Source organism: Callorhinus ursinus, unplaced genomic scaffold, assembly GCF_003265705.2.
Source record: "Callorhinus ursinus isolate GAN/ISIS: 27379988/994484 unplaced genomic scaffold, GSC_fseal_2.0 scaffold6, whole genome shotgun sequence".
Lineage (NCBI taxonomy): Eukaryota > Metazoa > Chordata > Mammalia > Carnivora > Otariidae > Callorhinus > Callorhinus ursinus.
Genome location: NW_027397068.1, coordinates 19,643,922 through 19,663,103, shown reverse-complemented (window position 1 = coordinate 19,663,103; position 19,182 = coordinate 19,643,922). Strand labels below are relative to the sequence as shown.

The following is a 19,182-nucleotide window of genomic DNA, read 5'->3' as shown; positions in this document are numbered from 1 at the left end:
TTTTTATCTGGCCTAGTTCATTTAAAAAGTCAAACCTATAAAAAGAAAAAAAACAAAGTAAATTGGTGGCTTCCAGGGGATAAGGGGTAGGGGGAGGATAAGATGAATAGTATTTAAGGGTACAAATGTGTACCGTGTAATAAATAAGCCAAAGAGACCTAATGCACAGTGTAAGGCATATAGACAATAATATTACACTGTAATGATATAATTTATTGATTGCTTCAATCGCAATCATATTACAGTATATAAAGGTATTAAAGTATCATGCTATACACCTTAAATTTACAGAGTGCCACACATCAAATTTATCAAATAAAAAAAAAATTTTTTTTTCTGCCCAGCTCCACTGCTTTGGCTAATACTGTAGCTGGTACCTACAGTGAGAGAAAGCAGCAGTAGGATCTTGTTGAGACTTTAGCTGTGATTAAAACTTTTGCTTAGCAGTAGGGTTCAGGTATCTGATTCACACACTATTTGATAATTTAAAAACTGGGAAGATGTTTGTTGTTTAGTCTGTATCATGGACCTAAGTCATATAACTTAGTCCTTATCTTGGTTTTTCCACTTAAAAGATTTATGTGCTTGGGGAAGTCACTTGTACTAAGCTAAACGTTTATTTGTCTATTAAAAAAAAAAACAACAACAAGCTTACCCTATCACATAGGCTATTGAGAAGACCAAATTAGGTTATATGTTTAAAAGAACCACACACTTTATAAATCAGATGAACTTGTGTAAATGTGAAAATGGTAGGGCAGATTTACTCAGCATGATCCTACACAAATATTTCCACCTCTGGGAAGTATTCTTATAGATCTTCCTAAATAGGAGTATCTTTCCCATCGTGTGCTAAGGGAGATTTAGGCTGAATTATCTCTTTCACCCTTTCGATTTATTTCTGGTGAAAGGAATGTTCATTCCTAACTTGCGAACTCCATAATTGGAAGGACCATGTTTGACTGTATACTTCTTCACGAGTAGTACATAGAACAGTGTCTGGTGTTCACTATAATGAGTATATGTAGTAGGTATTCAGTAAACTTGTGTTGCATGAATAATAGTTAGCTCTTATCAATTCATTTTTTTTCATTATCAGATAAACACATGTATTAAGCAGATGGATGGTTAGATCTGAACTTGAAAAATTTGTAAGAAAATATTTGAACTGTATCTGTTCAGAATTCTTAGCTCTAAAAGATAGTGAAATATAGTTCAACTTGTTTTGTTCATTTATTTCATGAGCTCTTCTTTCATTTTTTAGATGTTTAGGCTTGAGATGAAAAATTGTTTCATCAGAGAAATAACAAATGTCTTCTTATAACTCAACCAAAAAAAAATCACTGAATAAGCTATTTGCAGAGTTAGTAGTATACATTTGTTGAATTTCAGTGGACACAAAGCAGTAAACATATGCCTTGTAAAGAACAAGATAGTATTGCGATAAAGAGAGGCAAAGTGGACTGGTGTGCAGTAAGCCCAGATGCATACTAAGAATGTCACCAGCTTGTGCTTAGTCGGAGAGGGGTCCATGTTGGGCAACCTTTTTGAGAAGAAATGGCCCTTGAGCCAGGACTTGGGCCTTGTTTACTACATGATCCCAGAGTAACTAGTGAAATGGGTTGGTAAATAGAGTAACTTTCTTTTTAATGAATTTGGTGGATCTTTTAGGTTGTATAGACAACATTTTAGGCAAAAGATGGGAACTTAGAGCAGACAGGAAAGAAACTTGTTGAACTAGGATCTTCTGCCATTCATGATGAAGAGGTAATTATAATAGAGTTAGAGATATAATGATAGGAAGGACTTTGTTTCAGTCCAATTGGTCCTTTTCTTCTCTGTTCACAAGATTCTTACTATGTATGATAAGCACTGATTACAAGCATTTCTTCCATCATACATGATGATGTATTTTCATGAGAGGAGGGCTGTAAAAATTTAACTCATTAAATAGACTTTTAAATACTTAAAAGGAAACCTTTTATTTTGAAATGATTTTAGACTTAAAGAAAAGTGGAATAAAAAATACATTCCCCTACCATATGCATAATTTTTTTTTTCCTGAACCATTTGGGAATAAGTGGAAGATACAGTTCTTTGCTTCTAAAGGGGCATATATCTGCAGCCGATTCTTAAATACTTGTGTTATGAGCTGAATTGTGTCTCCCCCAAATTCATGTGTTGAAGTCCTATCCCCAGTAGCTCATAATGTGACTGTATTTGGAGAAAGGGTCTTTCAAGAGGTAATTAGGGTTAAATGAGGTCATCAGGGTGGGCCCTGATCCAGTATGACTTGTGTCCCTATAAGAAGAGGAGATTAGGGGGCGCCTAGGTGGCTCAGACTGTTAAGTGTCTACCTTTGGCTCAGGTCGTGATCCTAGGGTCCTGGGATTGAGCCCCATGTCGGGCTCCCTGCTGAGTGGGGAGCCTGCTTCTCCCTCTCCCTCTGCCTGCTGCTTCCCCTGCTTGTACACTCTCTCTGTGTCAAAAATAAATAAAAATCTTAAAAAAAAGAAGAAGAGATTAGGACACAGATACACACACAGAAGGAAGGGCATGTGAAGACAGGGGAAGAATACGGCCAGTTTCAAGCCAAGAAATGAGGCAGAAACTAACTCTGCTGTGCCACCTTGATTTCAGACTTCTAGCCTCCAGAATTGTGTGCAAAAATAAATTTCTTTTGTTTAAACCACCTAGTCTATGGGATATTGTTATAGCAGATATAACCAACTAATACAACTTGTAGAGGATGGCATAACAATAACTTTGCATATAAAGTGTCTTTAAGAGCAGTCCTGTGCATTTACTAAAACAATCCACATTAGTGTTAGAAGTTTGAGCCTGTTTACTTTTTCTTTGTTTGTAAAAATATATATATATATATAAATCTGGAATGGGTGGGAGATGGGGCATGTAGTAGCTCAGTAAGAATGTCATTCTGTTGCTTAGCAGCAGACAAGAAAACCAAGTGTGTTTTTTAAAAGTTGGAGTTATAAATGGAACACCTGCATCCAATTTTGATTGCCTCACTTCAAGAATGATAGAGCATAAATTGAAAGAATCTGAAGAAGTGAAAAAACTGATTATAGGTATTGTGGGGGACTAGTATATGACAGTAATCCGCAAGTATGGTTCAGCAGCTGTTTACTTGGCCTACCAGGGCAGAGACGACAGTTTCAAGGACCCCGCTGCCTTCATCTTCATCAACTAGAAGACAACAAAAGTAGTCGATCTTTACTTCTGTTGGATATCAGCACTCTCCTCATATTTTCTTTTTTCTGTGCCAGTTTATTTGGCAGAGAGGAGATATATAAGTAAAGATGCATACCACCCTGTGCCTCAGCTGTCCCACAAAGGATACATAAACTGTCTTTTGAAAACAGTATGATTTGAGTTAATGCCATGAATTTGCTTTCTGAAACAGAGATAATGGTGGTCTCACTGCATTCTTATTTGAGTTAAAGAACACATTATTTTATACTAGTGAGTAGAAGCAGGGATGGCCTTTCCTTTGATGGAGTCAGTGCAGCTAACAGACTCAAATGAAAGGGATGGCCACTCACTTAACAGAGCCAGAGTGGTAACCGAGAACAAGAGGAGAAATTGATACAGGAAAAACCTACTTTGGTCACCTACATTGACTAATGCAGGCGGTCATTGGCTAACTGCCATTTAAATGCAGTCCACTTCAGACAGATTAATTTGGCTAGATAACACAAAAAATGAAAAGATATTAATACTTTGTTCTTAAACAGAATTTTAAAAAATATTTGAGAGAGAGAGAGAGAGCATGAGCGGGGGTGAGGGGCAGAGGAAGATGGACAAAGTCCCCACTGAGCAGGGAGCCCAACGTAGGACTCGATCCCAGGACCCCGAGATCACAACCCAAGCCAAAGACAGATGCTTAACCGACTGAGTCACCCAGGCACCCCTGTTCTTAAACAGAATTAAGAGTTAAGAATTTTAATAACTTTTAATATATTTAACTTACTATCATATACTAAAAGTTAACAACTTTTGAAGTCTTTCCTATATGTCTCCAGGCAAGGATATGTCTATACTTCTTTTTATCGTGATAGGCTTTAAAGAAGTTCCAGTGGGAATATGAGGCTTCCATTGGGGTTGAGTGTATGTGTCTGTTGTTCGTTCAGGGTCAGGGTTCGTTTAGGGCCAAGAAGCCTGACTTGTCAGTTCAGTGAGGTGGGATGTGGGGTCAGCGTCATCTCTTGGGGATCAGACTCATTATCATCCACCAGTAAGTCAGGTGTAAGCAACCTACCTGGCAAGGATGTCATTCGTTAGAGGTAGCTGATTAGCACATTCTCTCACTGTTGGCATATCACAGGGGAAACCAAATTATAGTTATTAGACTTATTTGGTGAGTTCAGAGTGAGAACACTGAGAGTTAGTTATGTGACTTAAATGATTAAAGGCATCAGCACAGAACAGGTGGACACTTTCATCTTAACAGGAAAGAAGATAGATAAAGTCTTTGGACTAATGTGCTCTCTTTAAACAAACAGTGTCAACCAGCATATGCCTCAGGCTCTTCTTATGTGCTTCTTTGACAGTCCAACCCTTACCCCTCTGACTGAAACATTCTTTTTTTATGTAGTCAGTAAGGCTATTGTCAAGTCCAGCTGGTGTGGGAACTGCCATGACTTTGTGACTGCAGATCTCTGCCATCACCCATGATGGGTTGATAATGGAAATTGGTCAGTTTAGTCATCAGTGAGCAAAGCTGTAGTCAACTGATTATAGAAAAGATCCACTACAGTGGTAAAAATATCTTCTGAATGAGGCTTGAGGGCAGGGTCAACATGTGTGATTTAGTCTAAGATTTTGTTCTGTCACACACTTGCACTTTGGGGATTTAACAAATTATTGGAACCATATTCTGATATTCAGTTGTGATTATCAGATTATATAACCTATACCATATTGTATATCTAAACTGTATAAAAGATAACACTTTGTAGTAGATGGTTCATAGCAAATCTCTGTAAAGTAATTGAATTGAAATATTCTAGAATGATGATTGTTTCTACATATAGTTAGTTGCAAGTGCTTTAAACAGTTCTCAAAATACTTCTTTTTTTTTTTAAGATTTATTTATTTATTTATTTGTCAGAGAGAGAGAGAGAGCACAAGCAGGGTGAGCGGCAGGTAGAGGGAGAAGTAGACTCCTCACTGAGCAAGGAGCCTGATGTGGGACTTGATCCCAGGACCCTGGGATCATGACCCGAGCTGATGGCAGACGCTTAACAGACTGAGCCACCCAGGCATCCCACAAAATTCTTCTTTTATTCTATATTCCCCTTCCTCAAATTTATTGAGATTGGAGCACTGGGGCAAAAAAAAAAATTAAAATTAAAGAAAGAGTGATTCATACATATATGTGTATTTTTTTTTTTAAGTAATCTCCATGCCCAGTGTGGGGCTCGAACTCATTACCCAGAGATCAAGAGTCACATGTTCTATCAGCTGAACCAGCCAGATGCCCCCATACATATAGGTGTATTTTAAATTCTGCTGATTGATTGTGTTCTTGGGATTTCTTTGGTGCTGTTTGTTATGTAAATTTATGAATTTTCACATTGTGGATATACTTTTGAAAATCCCATCTCTTTAGTTATAGATATTATTCTGATGTATTTGAAATATAATGATAAGTGAAAGTACATTTGTGATCAGGTGATGTCACTAGTCTATATTTTAGCTAATATATGTCTGTAATATATAAACTTATAATGTTCCTTTAGAATGTTTTCTAAGAATCATTTTTTAGAGTAGAGAATACTGATTTGAAATCCTACCTTCCTTTATTAAGAATGTTGTATTTAAGGATTGCATTCTTTATTAAAAATAAACAACTAATTTTAACTGACCAACAAAGGTCATAAACTAGTTATAATAACTATAAACCTGTATTAATATAAAAGGTGACCACAGTACTGCACACACTGATTAAACAATGTCTTACTGTATTATAAAATGTACATGGTATGCATAAATATGATTCTTTTAAGCCATAAATCTGGACTGTCTAAAACTTATATGTGAGTATAATAAACATCAATTATCATCTTATTAAGTATTTTTGCTTAGCACTTTAGAAGTCTGGAGGATGGAAGGTTATGTAGTTTATGGGTAGCATTTCTTAAACTGTGAATGAAAATTTGAATTTCCTTCTTTTACCTCTTTTTTTTTTAAGATTTTATTTATTTATTCATGAGAGACAGAGAGAGAGAAAGAGAGGCAGAGGGAGAAGCAGGCTCCCAAGGAGCAGGGAGCCCAATGCAGGACTCAATCCCAGGACCCTGGGATCATGACCTGAGCCGAAGGTAGACGCTTAACCATCTGAGCCACCCAGGCGCCCTCCTTTTACCTCTTAATAAATGTCCTTATAACAAGGAGAGGCATTAATAATTCTCTGTTACGTATAGTTATCATTGGATTTTGAAGCTGTTGAACAGGTTAGTAGGCAGATTTTAGGTGGAATGCAAAAGGGTTCTTTCTTTAGGAGCATATATTGTACTACCAGAGGCCAGCATTCACCTAGGAGATGTTTTGGTAATTCTGTAGGAGAAATTAACATGGATCTAGTCACTCCTTAGTGAATTCCTTTCCATGGTGATTTAAATAAGGTTGGACCTTGGTTTAAAAATTACAAACTCAATTGAAAATGAATCTTCTGTCTTGCATTATTAAAGCTGATAACTATTTAAATTCTATTTTAATTTTATAGAGCTACTCTTCTGCTTCTATTGAATTTTACAGAACTAACCAGCAGAATTTGTGGACTTGAGACCTAATAATATCTTAAATCTTAAATAAGAGAGTCATATAATTTTTCACTTTTTATTTCTGAATTCCTTTTGCATAGCACGTTTGATAATGTAGGTTTAATCCATCCATTTGTGTGTTCTAGACATGTAGAATTGGCACAAGTACTCATTATGGTAGAATTGTTCTCTTAAGTAGGTAGGGGTGGGCAGACTTTTTTCGTGAAGGCCCAGATAGTAAATACGTTAGGTCTTGTAGGCCATATGATCTCTGTCACAACTACTCAGCCCTGCTGTTATAGTGTAAAAACAGCCATAGACAATACAGAACTGATTGGGGGTGCCTTTGTTCCAATAAAACTTCATTTACAAAAGCAGGCAGTAGGCTGGATTTGGCCTGTGGGCAATAGTTTGTCAACTCCTCTAAATCATTGAGTCTGTGGTTCCCCACCAAATCAGGCCCTTTTATATCTGGAAACAAAGAGTTCATTTCTCTTTAGTGTCTCCTCTTTGCTTCAGCATCACTAGCAGTACTTTAATTCTGAACACTAACAGCATAGAGGAAGAATATCCTAAAGATATTCTAGGAGGAAATTGGTTAATTGGACTTAGAGAGATTGCAAACTGTTGTCTTCTCTAAACCTGGGTACTCCCACAGTCTCTGGCTTCTCATGAGCTCTGCTGGAGAAAGTCATGAAACTGTAAACTTGTACCTGTTCACCTCAGTGCTACCTGTCAGCCCTTTCATTTATCTCTGTTTGACTCCTAGTTGCATTCCTCGCAGCATCTCTCCCAAGGTCATCCTTGTCTCCCGTAGCCATCACCTCCATTCCCTTGTATGGCGGTCTCAGCATTTCATCTCCCATCTCTTATTTAGCAGAGTTGTGTGATATCATTTGACATGAATCTCTTTTATTCTGTGTTCCTTCTTTAAGGCGGGAATGAAAATAATAGTTCTCTCTACTATTAAATGAATTTTTAATTCCCAGTTTAATGTGCAGTCTATGTAAGTTATTGTAAAATATTTGCATGAGTAGGTACAGTATGCCATGAATTCCTCTTCTGTGGCTTGAAATTCCTCCAGAATGCATCTACCCTTACATAAAATGTTTTCTAGATATATAATTATGAGAATTTTAATTCAAAAGTGTGTTGTCTGTGCCTCAAAGTTACAATCTTTAAGCTGGACAGTAAGCAATAGATACGGCTCTCTGAGGAACAGTCCAGACAGGTTAATATGGTGCTCTTTGCAATAAATTTTTTGCCTTACTCTTAATTTTAATTAGAAGAACTGATTTAACAGGAATTCATCTCAGACTTTATCAAGAGAATCTTACTGTCCCAACATGGGAGTAGTCAGAGCTAAGTGACCATGTTAGATGGCTGTCCAAGCCACCCCAGGGATTGGATGGAAATCTTAGAGAAAGGAGGGATTTGGGTCTGGGCACATATACCAAAAAGTATCTAGTGACCTGGCATCGGCTGGACCTTGTGATCAGAACTGAGCCAAGCCTCTCCTGATTCTGCAGTATCCCCAGGACCGCTGCAGAGCAGGCCCACTGCACTTTCAGTAGAAGTCCTGGTTCTGGATGGGGGCAGTCAGGAAGACCATTAGCCATGGAAGAATAAAAAGAGTGAGGTCAGGGAATGGGAGTTCAAAGAAGTAAATGAAAGCATCTTTTAAAATGAAACAAGAAATTATGGAACACACACTGAAACAGCAAGAACAAGTAGTTGTGGAAAAGAACTAGTTGGAAATCTAGGAAAGAAACAATAGTTATTGTAATAAAAATTGATTAAATTCTATATTGGACACAAAGATAGAATTACTAAATTAGAAGAAGAGGTCTGAGGAATGCACTTAAACTTGTAAAAGGTTTGAATGCCAGGCACCACTACATGTAGTTTGTAGTATAAAATACACACACACACACACACCTCAGTTAATCCTCATAGTAATCCTATTCATTGATTTAATAAATATATATTGTGTCTATTCTATATGCCAGTCACTATGTTATTTATTTGTTATTGTACATAGATTACCCCCAAACTGAGTGACTTAAAATAGCTGACATTCATGTTGTCACACAGCTTTTGTAGGTCGGGAATCTGGGAGCTATTTGGCTGGAGAGTTTTGGCCCAGGGTCTCTAACAAGGTCTCTAACAAGGTTGCAGTCTTAGAGCTTGACTGCAGCTGGAGGACCAGCTTCCAAACTTATACACATGGCCATCAGCAGACTTCCTTGTTAGTTGTTGGCCAGAGTCCTCTGTTGCTCTCTACATGGGTTTCTCCTTAGGCTTTCTGAGTATCCTTATGACATGGCAGCTGGCTTTTCCCGAGTGAGCAGCGGGAGAGGGATAATTATGGAGGCTGCCAAGTCAGAAGGCCCACAGGGTGAGTCAGCAAGCTGGAGACCCAGGAGAGCCAGTGGTATAGTTCAGTCCAAGTTCAATGGCCTGAAAACCAGGAGAACCAATGTTTCCAGCCTGAAAGCTGGCAAACTTGAGACCCAGGAAGAGTTGATGTTTCAGTGTCAGTCTGAAGTCAGGAATAAGCTGATGCCCCAGGTTGAAGGCCATCAGGCAGGAAGAATTCTCTTAACTGGGGCGCCTGGGTGGCTCAGTTGTTAAGCGTCTGCCTTCAGCTCAGGTCGTGATCCCAGGGTCCTGGGATTGAGCCCCGCATTGGGCTCTCTGTTCAGTGGGAAGCCTGCTTCTCCCTCTCCCACTCCCCCTGCTTGTGTTCCCTCTCTCGCTGTCTCTCTGTCAAATAAATAAATAAAGTCTTTAAAAAAAAAAGAATTTTCTTAACTTTGAGGAGAGTCAGCCTTTTGTTCTATTTAGATCTTTGATGATAGGCCCATCCACATTACGAGTGAACTGTTTTCGGTCTACTGATTTGAATATTAATCTCATCCAAAACTGCCCTCTCAGAAACGCCCAGAATAATTTTTAACCAAATATCTGGGTACCTTGTGGCCCAGTCAAGTTGATTAATGTAAATTAACCATCACAAAAACCTAACATACCATCACTTCTGCTATGTTCTTTTTGTTGGAAGTAAGTCACTGAGTCCAGCCCCCTTTTAAAGGAGAAGAACTAAGCTCCATCCCTGGAAGGAAGAAGTATAGAATAGTTTGTGGACATATTTTTTAAACTACTATAGGCACTGGTCTTGGGAGACTCCAGTGTTCATTAGTAGGTGTTCCAGAAGGAAAAAAAAAAAAAAAAGGAACAAATGACAGAGAAGCAGTATTTGAAGAGAAAATTGTTAACAATCTTCATCTTTCATAATGAAAGATGCATGTCTTTGAATCAGATGTTCACTCAGGAAACCAAACAGCGTAAGTGAAAATAAATCTTTAGGTACATTGTGATGAAATTGCAGAATATGAGATAAAGGAATAAGAGCTACTGGAGAGAAAAGACATATTACCTACAGAGGAAGACAATTAGACTGACGGTAGACTTCTTATCAAAATAATAGAGGCTAATAGGTAATGTAGTAACACTTTCAAAGTGATGAAATAAAGTAACTGTCATCCTAAAATTTTAAACCTGGCTAAATTTTCATTCAAGATTGAAGGAAAATATAAAGACTAAATAAGGTATTTAACTTTCTGTGACTCACATTCCTTGTCTATAAGTTCCTTATCTATAAATAAATGGGAATAGGAGCGCCTGGGTGGCTCAGTCAGTTAAGCATCTGACTTTGGCTCCGGTCATGATCTCAGGGTCCTGGGATCAAACCTCGAGTTGAGCTCCCTGCTCAGCGGGGACTCTGCTTGTCCCTCTTCCCCTGCTCGTGCTTGCTCTCTCTCTCTTTCTCTCAAATAAATAAAATCTGTATAAATAAATAAATAAATGGAAATAATAATATCTACCTTATAGGTTTATTATCTACTGTGTTTACTGATATATCCCAAGTGTCTATACAGTGCCTAACACAGAGTAGACATTCAATAAATATTTATTAAATGAGTAAATGAGTGTGTAGGGTTGTTGTGAGGACTAAACATAAACAATAGGGTTGTCGTGTGGATTAATATGTATAATTTATAGCAGTGCCTGCCATGTTCATAACTACACTCACACTCACTAAAAGAACTATTAATATTCTTCAACAAGAAGAAAAATTCAGTGAGAAGGTATCAGATAAAGTCAATAGTTATGACACAGAAATTGATAAAAATGCCAATAAATTAAATACAGTTGACCCTTGAAGAACTTGGGTCGACTTATGAGCTGATGTTTTTCAATAAATACAGTTCTATGTGTTTTTCAATAAATATGGTACTGTATTTTTCAATAAATATAGTACTCTACTTGCATTTTCTCTTCCTTGTGATTTTGTTAATAACATTTTCCTGTATCTAGCTTGCTTTATTGTAAAAATACAATATATAATACAGCATGCAAAATGTGTGTTTAACTGACTTAAGTTTTTGGTAAGGCTTTACTGTGTAGAAGTCAGCACTCCTAACTCTGATTTTCTTTAAGGATCAACTGTAATGACCATAGGGGAAGAAAGAAAAACTAATCTTTCTGTATTACTTTTAAAAAGGTAAACTAAAATCTTTAAGGTGATTCAAATATTCATATGAAAGAGCAAAGGACCAGGAACAGTTAAGAATTTTGAAGAATGAGGAAAAGGTGTTTGCCTTACCACCTTTATAGACTTATTACAGGGTATCATAATTAAGACTGAAGTGTTGATGCAGGGAGAGGCAAATAGACAAGAGGAACAAAATGACCCAGGAGTAGATTCATACATATACGGAACTTGAAATATAACAGAAGACACCGCAAATAGGTAAATATGGTAGAATCTTCAATAAGTTGAACCGGGAAAAGTGGTTATTCTTAAGGAAAAAAATGAAATTTGATATCCTGCCATGTATAAAAATCCATTACAGTTGGGTTAAAAACCTAAGTGTAAAGAAAAACTTTAATGCTGTCATTTAAAAAGAAGAATATTCTTCCTTGGATAAAGAGGGACTTTTTAGAAATGACAGCAGAATACAAACATAAAGGAAAAAGATTGATGTGACTATATGAGATTTTAAATTTCATGTCTCAGAAGCTTCTATAAACAAAGCGGAGGACAAATCTCACATTTAGAGAAGGTATTTGTAATGGCTACAGCTAACAAAGATTGGTATCCAGCATAGAAAAAAAATTCCTACAAGTCAAGAAAGAAGAAATTACCTAATGGAAAAAATCAGCAAAGGATATGATTAAGCAATTTATGGGGCAAGAAATATGAGTGGCCCATAAACATATGGAAAGATCTTCAACCTGACTAGTAATCACACTAATGCATATTATACCATTCCGTGCTCATCAGATAGCAGACGTTAAAAAGGATGAAAAGACTCTGTTGGCAAAGACATGGGGACCCAGCACTCTTGCATTGCTGGTGGAAGCATTAATGGATGCAGGTACTCTGGAAAGCTATTTTGCAAAATCGAATACAGTCAAAGCATACTAAAAATCTAGACATTCTTCCTCTGGTATGTGCGCTAGAGAAATACTCTTCAATAAAATGTACAAGGAAGCACATATAAGAATGGTTATTTTAACATTCTTTGTTATGGTAAAACTTATAAACCAACTAAATATTCATCAAATGACAGTGTATTTTGTAATATATTTGCATAATGGAATAGTATACAGCAGTTAAAAACTCAGTGAACTAAAGCTGTATCAACATGACCAAATTCCTCACAAACACGTCTGAGGAAGATGCAAAAGTCTATGTATATTTATATAATATCCTTTGTATAGAAACCATGTAGAACAATATTCTATTTATAGATCTGTAATTTATAATAAAATTGTATAATTTTTAAGCAGGTTTTTAAACACCAAGTCATGATAAAGGTTACCTCTAAGGAAGTATGTGAATGGTTGGAGGGATTCACAAATAGAGAAGAGTAAGCAAAGAAAGCAAAATGTTAAGATTTAATAAATCTGAGTTGCAGCTACATGGGTATTCATTATATTGGATTCTGTACTTGTCTGTATACTTGATATTTACCATTGTAAATAGTTTAAAAATAAATTACCAGCAAGTTCCTTCAGTGAAGTATGTGTATTTTTTTTATGATTCGTAATCCACAAAAATATGTGGATTTATCTGTAAAAATTCTCTAATATGTTCTGATCTTGCTCATGGGAAAATCTTATCAAGCAGCTTTGTCATAAGGATCTGGTATTTTAATAAAACAAACCTAATGTTGTTTTCCCATCTATTAATAAGTTAAAATAACTGAGTATTATAGAGAATCTGAAAATTAAATAATCCTCATAGGTCTCTTCTTAATGCCAACATTCTGAGAGCTACATGGGATTGTCTTATAAATGTGATAAGTGGTGTTGAAACTTAAGCATAAAATCATAAAACCAATATAAACTTTTATTTTTTTGCTTAAATTTAAAGAAATACCCAACAGTGAAACAGTTAACCTTAAGTCTAGTTTTGTTCTGGGCCTATTATTTTATTTTTGCTTTATCTAAGTTTATTTTATCTGAAATAGTTCATTATTTTCTCAATGAGAATCTTATCTGGGTTTGAACTCATGTTTTGTATTGTCATTGACACATTCTTCATCCTTTCCCCAACTGACATTTTTCAGTTTCTGAACACTTGGAACAAATTAAACAGAGGTGGTCCAGTCTCATTGTCATTTAATTAGATAGGATTGAGTTAAAATGTTTAGAAAGAAATTTTGCCACATAAATTTGAGTAGGTTTTTTTTCTCAATTTATGGAATCAAAAAAAATTAAATTTCTAGTGAAATTTAAATGCTTTGCATTATTTGTTTCTTATAATGTTTCATGGCAGGCATTTCATCAAAGGCAATTAGATCTAGAGAGATTTTAGGTCCCATGATTATGTAGCAGTCCAGCATCCTTTGGGTTTCTTTAGTGGTGAGACCATTTTCATTGCACAGAATAGATGGGCTTAAATGGCAGGAACATGACTAGAAAGTGCACATTATATATGTTCCAGTCAGCATGTTGCTAGTGACAGGTGCTCAATGGTTGTTGGTATCATTGTCAGCAGAGAGAATCCTTTGACATTAAAGTCACCAGCTCGATCCTGATTTAGGGTGACTCTATTGGCAGCTCCATCAGGCGGCAGCTGATCAGTGAATGTCAGAGCTGCCGCTGTTCTTTAGAGTGTCACCAGCCCTCTCTGGGTTTTGGCTTTTTTTTTTTTCTTTTCTTTTTTTTTTTTTTTGAGGGAGGGGCTGTTTAGCTTTTCTTATTGTTCAGTCTTAACCAGACTTTCAAATTGCATACCTTTGGGAGATGGGCTGAGAGGTCACAGGGAACATAGGTATCGGTAGGGCATGCAAAACTGAATACCAAGCAGCGACTCACATGGAAACTAGTAATGATTACCTTGACTTCAAGCCAATCAATGGTGGGAGCACCTGGGGACTCATTAAATGGCATTTGTGGTGTCTGTAACCTGGGTTTTGAGCTCTCTTTCAGGAAAAGCAGTGACAGCCTCTAATGTCTAATTGACCTCTTCTCTTTCACTTTCCATATTTGCCGCCAATGTGGTCCCCGATGGCAGCAAACAGCGCTGCTCAGCGTTTTGAACTTCTGTTCAGAGCTTCAGCACCTGAGTTTGGGCAGTTGTGTAATGGTAAGTATTTGAAAATTCTTTCTGCTCCATCGCTTGTTCTCTTTTTCTTCCCGTGGGGGAATGTTAGCCTGACCTGCCCACTCCACACTCACCCGCAGCTCTTCAGGTTTACGGTGAACTACTGTGTCCCCCGCTTTCAAACATTTTTCTTAAATTGGAGAGAATGTCTTTGAAACATCGACATTATTTATCTGTGAGAGCAAGGAAAGAAGTGTGCGTGGCAAAGAGTTTGGTTCTGCCTCAAGCCAGATGTTATTTCAGACAAGCTATTTACTGCTCTGGATTTCTTTACAAAATAAGAGATCAGTCATACCCACATGCCAGTAGTGCTGTAAGGTTGTCACAAAGCTAATTGTAGTTTTTAAGTTGTGAAATTATTTCCTGTATCTTAGGTCAGCATTTTCAAGTTGACCCATGGAATATTAGTCCTAAAAGATATTCAATTAAGGAAGGATGTGTATTGGGAGACAGTGACGTAGGGATTCCTGGTCAAAATTAGGAAATGATGCTACTCTATGTTCCTCCTGGAGTTTTCAGTGGTATGTCCTGCAACAAAGAAACTGTGCCTTGTGTAAGCCAGTGTTTTCCAGCTTTACCTGACTACGAAACCGATGGTTCCATAGTACTTCTATTAATATATGAAATACTGTAGAAAATGCTACTTAAGCATGACTTTTCTTAAGCATTAAGATAAATAGGCTATTTTTATCTATTTGTTTTATTTTTTAGAGATTTATTTATTTGTTTGAGAGGGAGAGGGAGAGAGCCAGCAATGCTGGGAAAGGCAGAGGGAGAGGGAGAAACAACTTTAGCAGACTCCATGCTCAGCATGGAGCCCGACATGGGGCTTGATCCCACGACCCTGAGATCATGACCTGAGGTGAAACCAAGAGTCAGACGCTTAACCGACTGCACCACCTAGGCACCCCAGTAGGCTATTTTTAAATTAAAGTATGTAGTTATCAGTAAAATATGGTTGCTATTGATATTTGTTTGCCAGGAAATTAAGTTTTAAGGACTTGACATTGAAGTTCAAACATACTAATATTGCTGATCCCGTTACGAACGTTGTGGCCAGAACATTCCGCACCTGTCATAGAAATACTGCTCACATTTCACAGCAGATTCAGGGTTCACTGGAACAGTAACACAGACAGATCTTTGTTGACACTTTAATACCATGTTTATTTCAGTTGCTTTTCTGTCAGTTGACCAGAGGGCAGGATGACTCATTTGATTTTAGTTTTTTTTTTTTTAAAGATTTTATTTCTTTATTTGACAGAGAGAGAGAGACAGCAAGAGAGGGAACACAAGCTAGGGGGAGTGGGAGAGGGAGAAGCAGGCTTCCCGCAGAGCGGGGAGCCCATTGCGGGTCTTGATCCCAGGACCCCGGGATCATGACCTGAGCCGAAGGCAGACGCTTAACCGCCTGAGCCACCCAGGCGCCCCTTGATTTTAGTTTTGACTATCAAAATAATAGCAATCAGAATCATGGGTTTGTGAAAGTTTTTAACAGTACTTCTTTGTAAAGAAGTTAATTGGCTGCACTAATTTTCAAAGCTACAGGTTTGTATGGTTGGGGTATACTCACTTAAGTAGTTATATTCCCCCCAAATCTGTTTCTCATGGTCTCCTGCGTGATTCTCCCACACACAGTTCCTGAAGACCAGAACCTTAGAAATCATCATGACTACATCTAAACCATGAGGCCTTAGTTCTGACTCAAAATATAGCCCCAAATCTGTCCATTTCTCCAGTTCCACTGCTGCAAACTTGATCCAAGCCTTTGTCTCTCTACACCAAGCTCATGCAGGCCTCTTCGATGGGCTTCCTCTCTCTATTCTTACCCACCATAGACCATCCTCCAGACAGAAACCAGAGGGGTTTTTGTTTTAATGTAGATTATATTTGTTTTAAACCCTCCATTGATTTCATGGCCTGGCCCTCACCGCCTCTCTCCTTACACCCCTTGAGGCTCCTCACTCCCCTTGGGCCACACCTGGTCCTATTTCTGTTCCTTGAATGCACCAGGTTCATTCCTGGAAATCCCAGCAATCACCACTCCCTCCCTCCCTCCCTCCCTCCCTCCCTCCCTCCCTCCCTCCCTCCCTCCTTCCCCCCAGTTCCACCACACCTGACACTCTGAGCACCCTGTTTTATTATTTTCATACCACTTATCACTCTCTAAATTTATTTTGCTCATTTGTATGTCTTTTCCAAAAATGTGAACAAAGTCTTTGTGTTTTGGTTCACTGTTGCTCCTAGCCTCTGGAGTGGTGCTGGCACACAGTAGTTGAAAATACGAAGAAACAAATGAACAAAAGGAAATAATGATTGGAAGTGTTAGCTCTTTCGTTTCCTTTTGACTTCTGGTGATCATTTTGGCACCTGATTATAAAACCAATGAAACTCTTAAAAGAAAGCTGTTCAAAGAAACATTATGAAAGCATTTCAAAGCCCATGAACTGAAATGTTTAATTCTTGTCTGGTGGGGGATTATCCTGTGATCAGGAAGTAAACTGTGGACAGTGCAGTAACTGGCACTAACATATCATGATCTAAGTTATTTTCGTGTTGTATATTCAGTCCCCAAGTGCCTCATTTCACTCCAGACCAGTATCATTATTAGTACTCTCAGCATATTCACATACTATTTTAGAGACCGGTGAAGTGCACATCTTTGTCAGGGAGATCTTCTATACCCACCAAAGTTGATGAATTATATATAAAATAGAAGAAACTAGGCCCTGTCAACAAGTAGCAGAGCAAGGTCAAAATGGAAGGCATACAAGAACAACACAGAATCCTCACATTCTTTATGAGGGACTGAGGATTTCATACTGCTTTGGGATTTAATTCACGAAGTCCTCTATCTGGAGTTCTGTTAAATGCATTTTTAAGTAAGTGATTATTCTTGCGGTTTTGTGAAACAGTGGCAGATCCGTAAGACAAGTGGGTAGATTTGTATTAACAAGAATGTGGGTCTGTTTACGTGGAAGCAAACAATAGGAGATGATTAAGAATGTTTTAACTTAAAGGAACGTTTTAACTTGTTCTACACAGTTTGTATTTCTGAGTGTAATATTTAAGTGACTGGAATGATTTGATTTCCAGATTGAAGACTATGATGTGATAGCCAGCATGATAGGAGCCAAGTGTAAAAAACTCCGCACTCTGGATCTGTGGAGATGCAAGAATATTACTGAGAATGGGATTGCGGAACTGGCTTCTGGCTGCCCGCTACTGGAGGAACTCGACCTTGGCTGGTGCCCTACACTGCAGAGTGGTACCGGGTGTTTCGCCAGACTGGCACGCCAGCTCCCCAACTTGCAAAAACTCTTCCTCACAGCTAACAGGTCTGTGTGTGACACGGACATTGAAGAACTGGCATGTAATTGTACCAGGTTACGGCAACTGGACATACTAGGTAAGGCCCAGTATATAAATTTGTTTTAAAGCCTTGATGTGGAAGCGAATCTCAGACTTGTTGCAAGGAAAAAAAAAACACTTCTTGGATACAATAAAATTTTGTCCTGATAAGACTGCTTGGTTTGAGGAAGTGCAAGATAGGCCAATTGACACAGAGAATAATAAGGATAATAACAGAATTTTGTAGTTGAACCTATCAGAAAGCTCTTATAAATAAACACTAATTCTTGGTCTAGTAAGAAGAGTGAGAATTTATATGAGCTATGCTCTCCATTTTTATTAAAGACAGAAAAGAAATCCATTTGTATAATGAATTACACACACACACACACACACACATATATACATAAAGCTTCTTGATGTTAAACTCATGATTAAGGAATATTGCCAGATCTTCATCCCTGATAATTCTGAATTTTAGGAATAGTTCTACCCCAAGGCAGATCTATTGAAAATCCTTCCCAGTTCTGGGATTCCTTGTGTCCATATTGCAGTCCATCAACTGGGAGCCCTGTGAGGTGTTGCTGGCAACACCAGAGTTATAACTGCCCATACGGTTGGTACTTTGTGAACTCACATAACACTTGGACTGTGTTCTCTGTTAATCTATGAGTGTTAGTAGGTTAGCTCATAAAGTGCTAATTATATCCTTTCCTGTTAATTAAACATTCAACAACAGGAAAGCCTGAAGATTTTCAGCATCTGAGTTTGTGGTTTCCTTGAAAATGCACAGTCCAGATTTATGATACATTTGTGGTTGTTGCTTATATGGTTGCATGTTACTTGTTCAACTCCCTAATAGGCAGAAATTCTTGCCTAAAAACTGAGGGAGGAATTCTTGCCTGTTGCATGTATACTTTGGGCTAGCTACTTCATCTATGTTGTATTTTCTTCATTCTTCATAGCTCAGGGAATTGGATATCATTGTCTTTCATAGAAGGAGGACTGGAGCCCAGCAATTAGCATATGGCAGAAGGTGGTTCAATGCCAGGTTTGGGGCCCCAGCATAGTGAGTACTGCCTTTCCATCCCATCACAACTGCTTTTCTTGCTTATTTCTTTTCCATCCTACCCACCTTCCACCTTGAATTAGTCTAGACCTTTTATAAGAGAAATATTTGGGGAAGTTCAAGAAAATGAGAACGAATGAGGAAAGGTGGCCAGGGCCTTTAAAACTAGATCACTAATTGCACTAGGCTTCGCTTCAGAGGATTGGTGGTATTGTTGGTTAATACCTGTATTACAACTCTCCCCCTCAAAACCTCATACAGTAGAGATGAAGAGTAGCCAGCATCTGAAAGAGATG

General features: G+C 37.8%; 1 protein-coding gene across 2 annotated transcripts in view; it reads left to right on the top strand.

The window, feature by feature from the left end:
- The window catches only part of FBXL4 (F-box and leucine rich repeat protein 4), a 79,251-nt gene that overhangs the window by 49,502 nt on the left and 10,567 nt on the right, over positions 1-19,182 (top strand). For both annotated transcript variants that reach the window (XM_025862903.2, XM_073893688.1), the window contains exons 7-8: positions 14,377-14,448; positions 17,563-17,875. In XM_025862903.2, the coding sequence (XP_025718688.1) occupies positions 14,377-14,448; positions 17,563-17,875 (385 nt within the window). The remainder of the gene's footprint in view (positions 1-14,376; positions 14,449-17,562; positions 17,876-19,182) is intronic.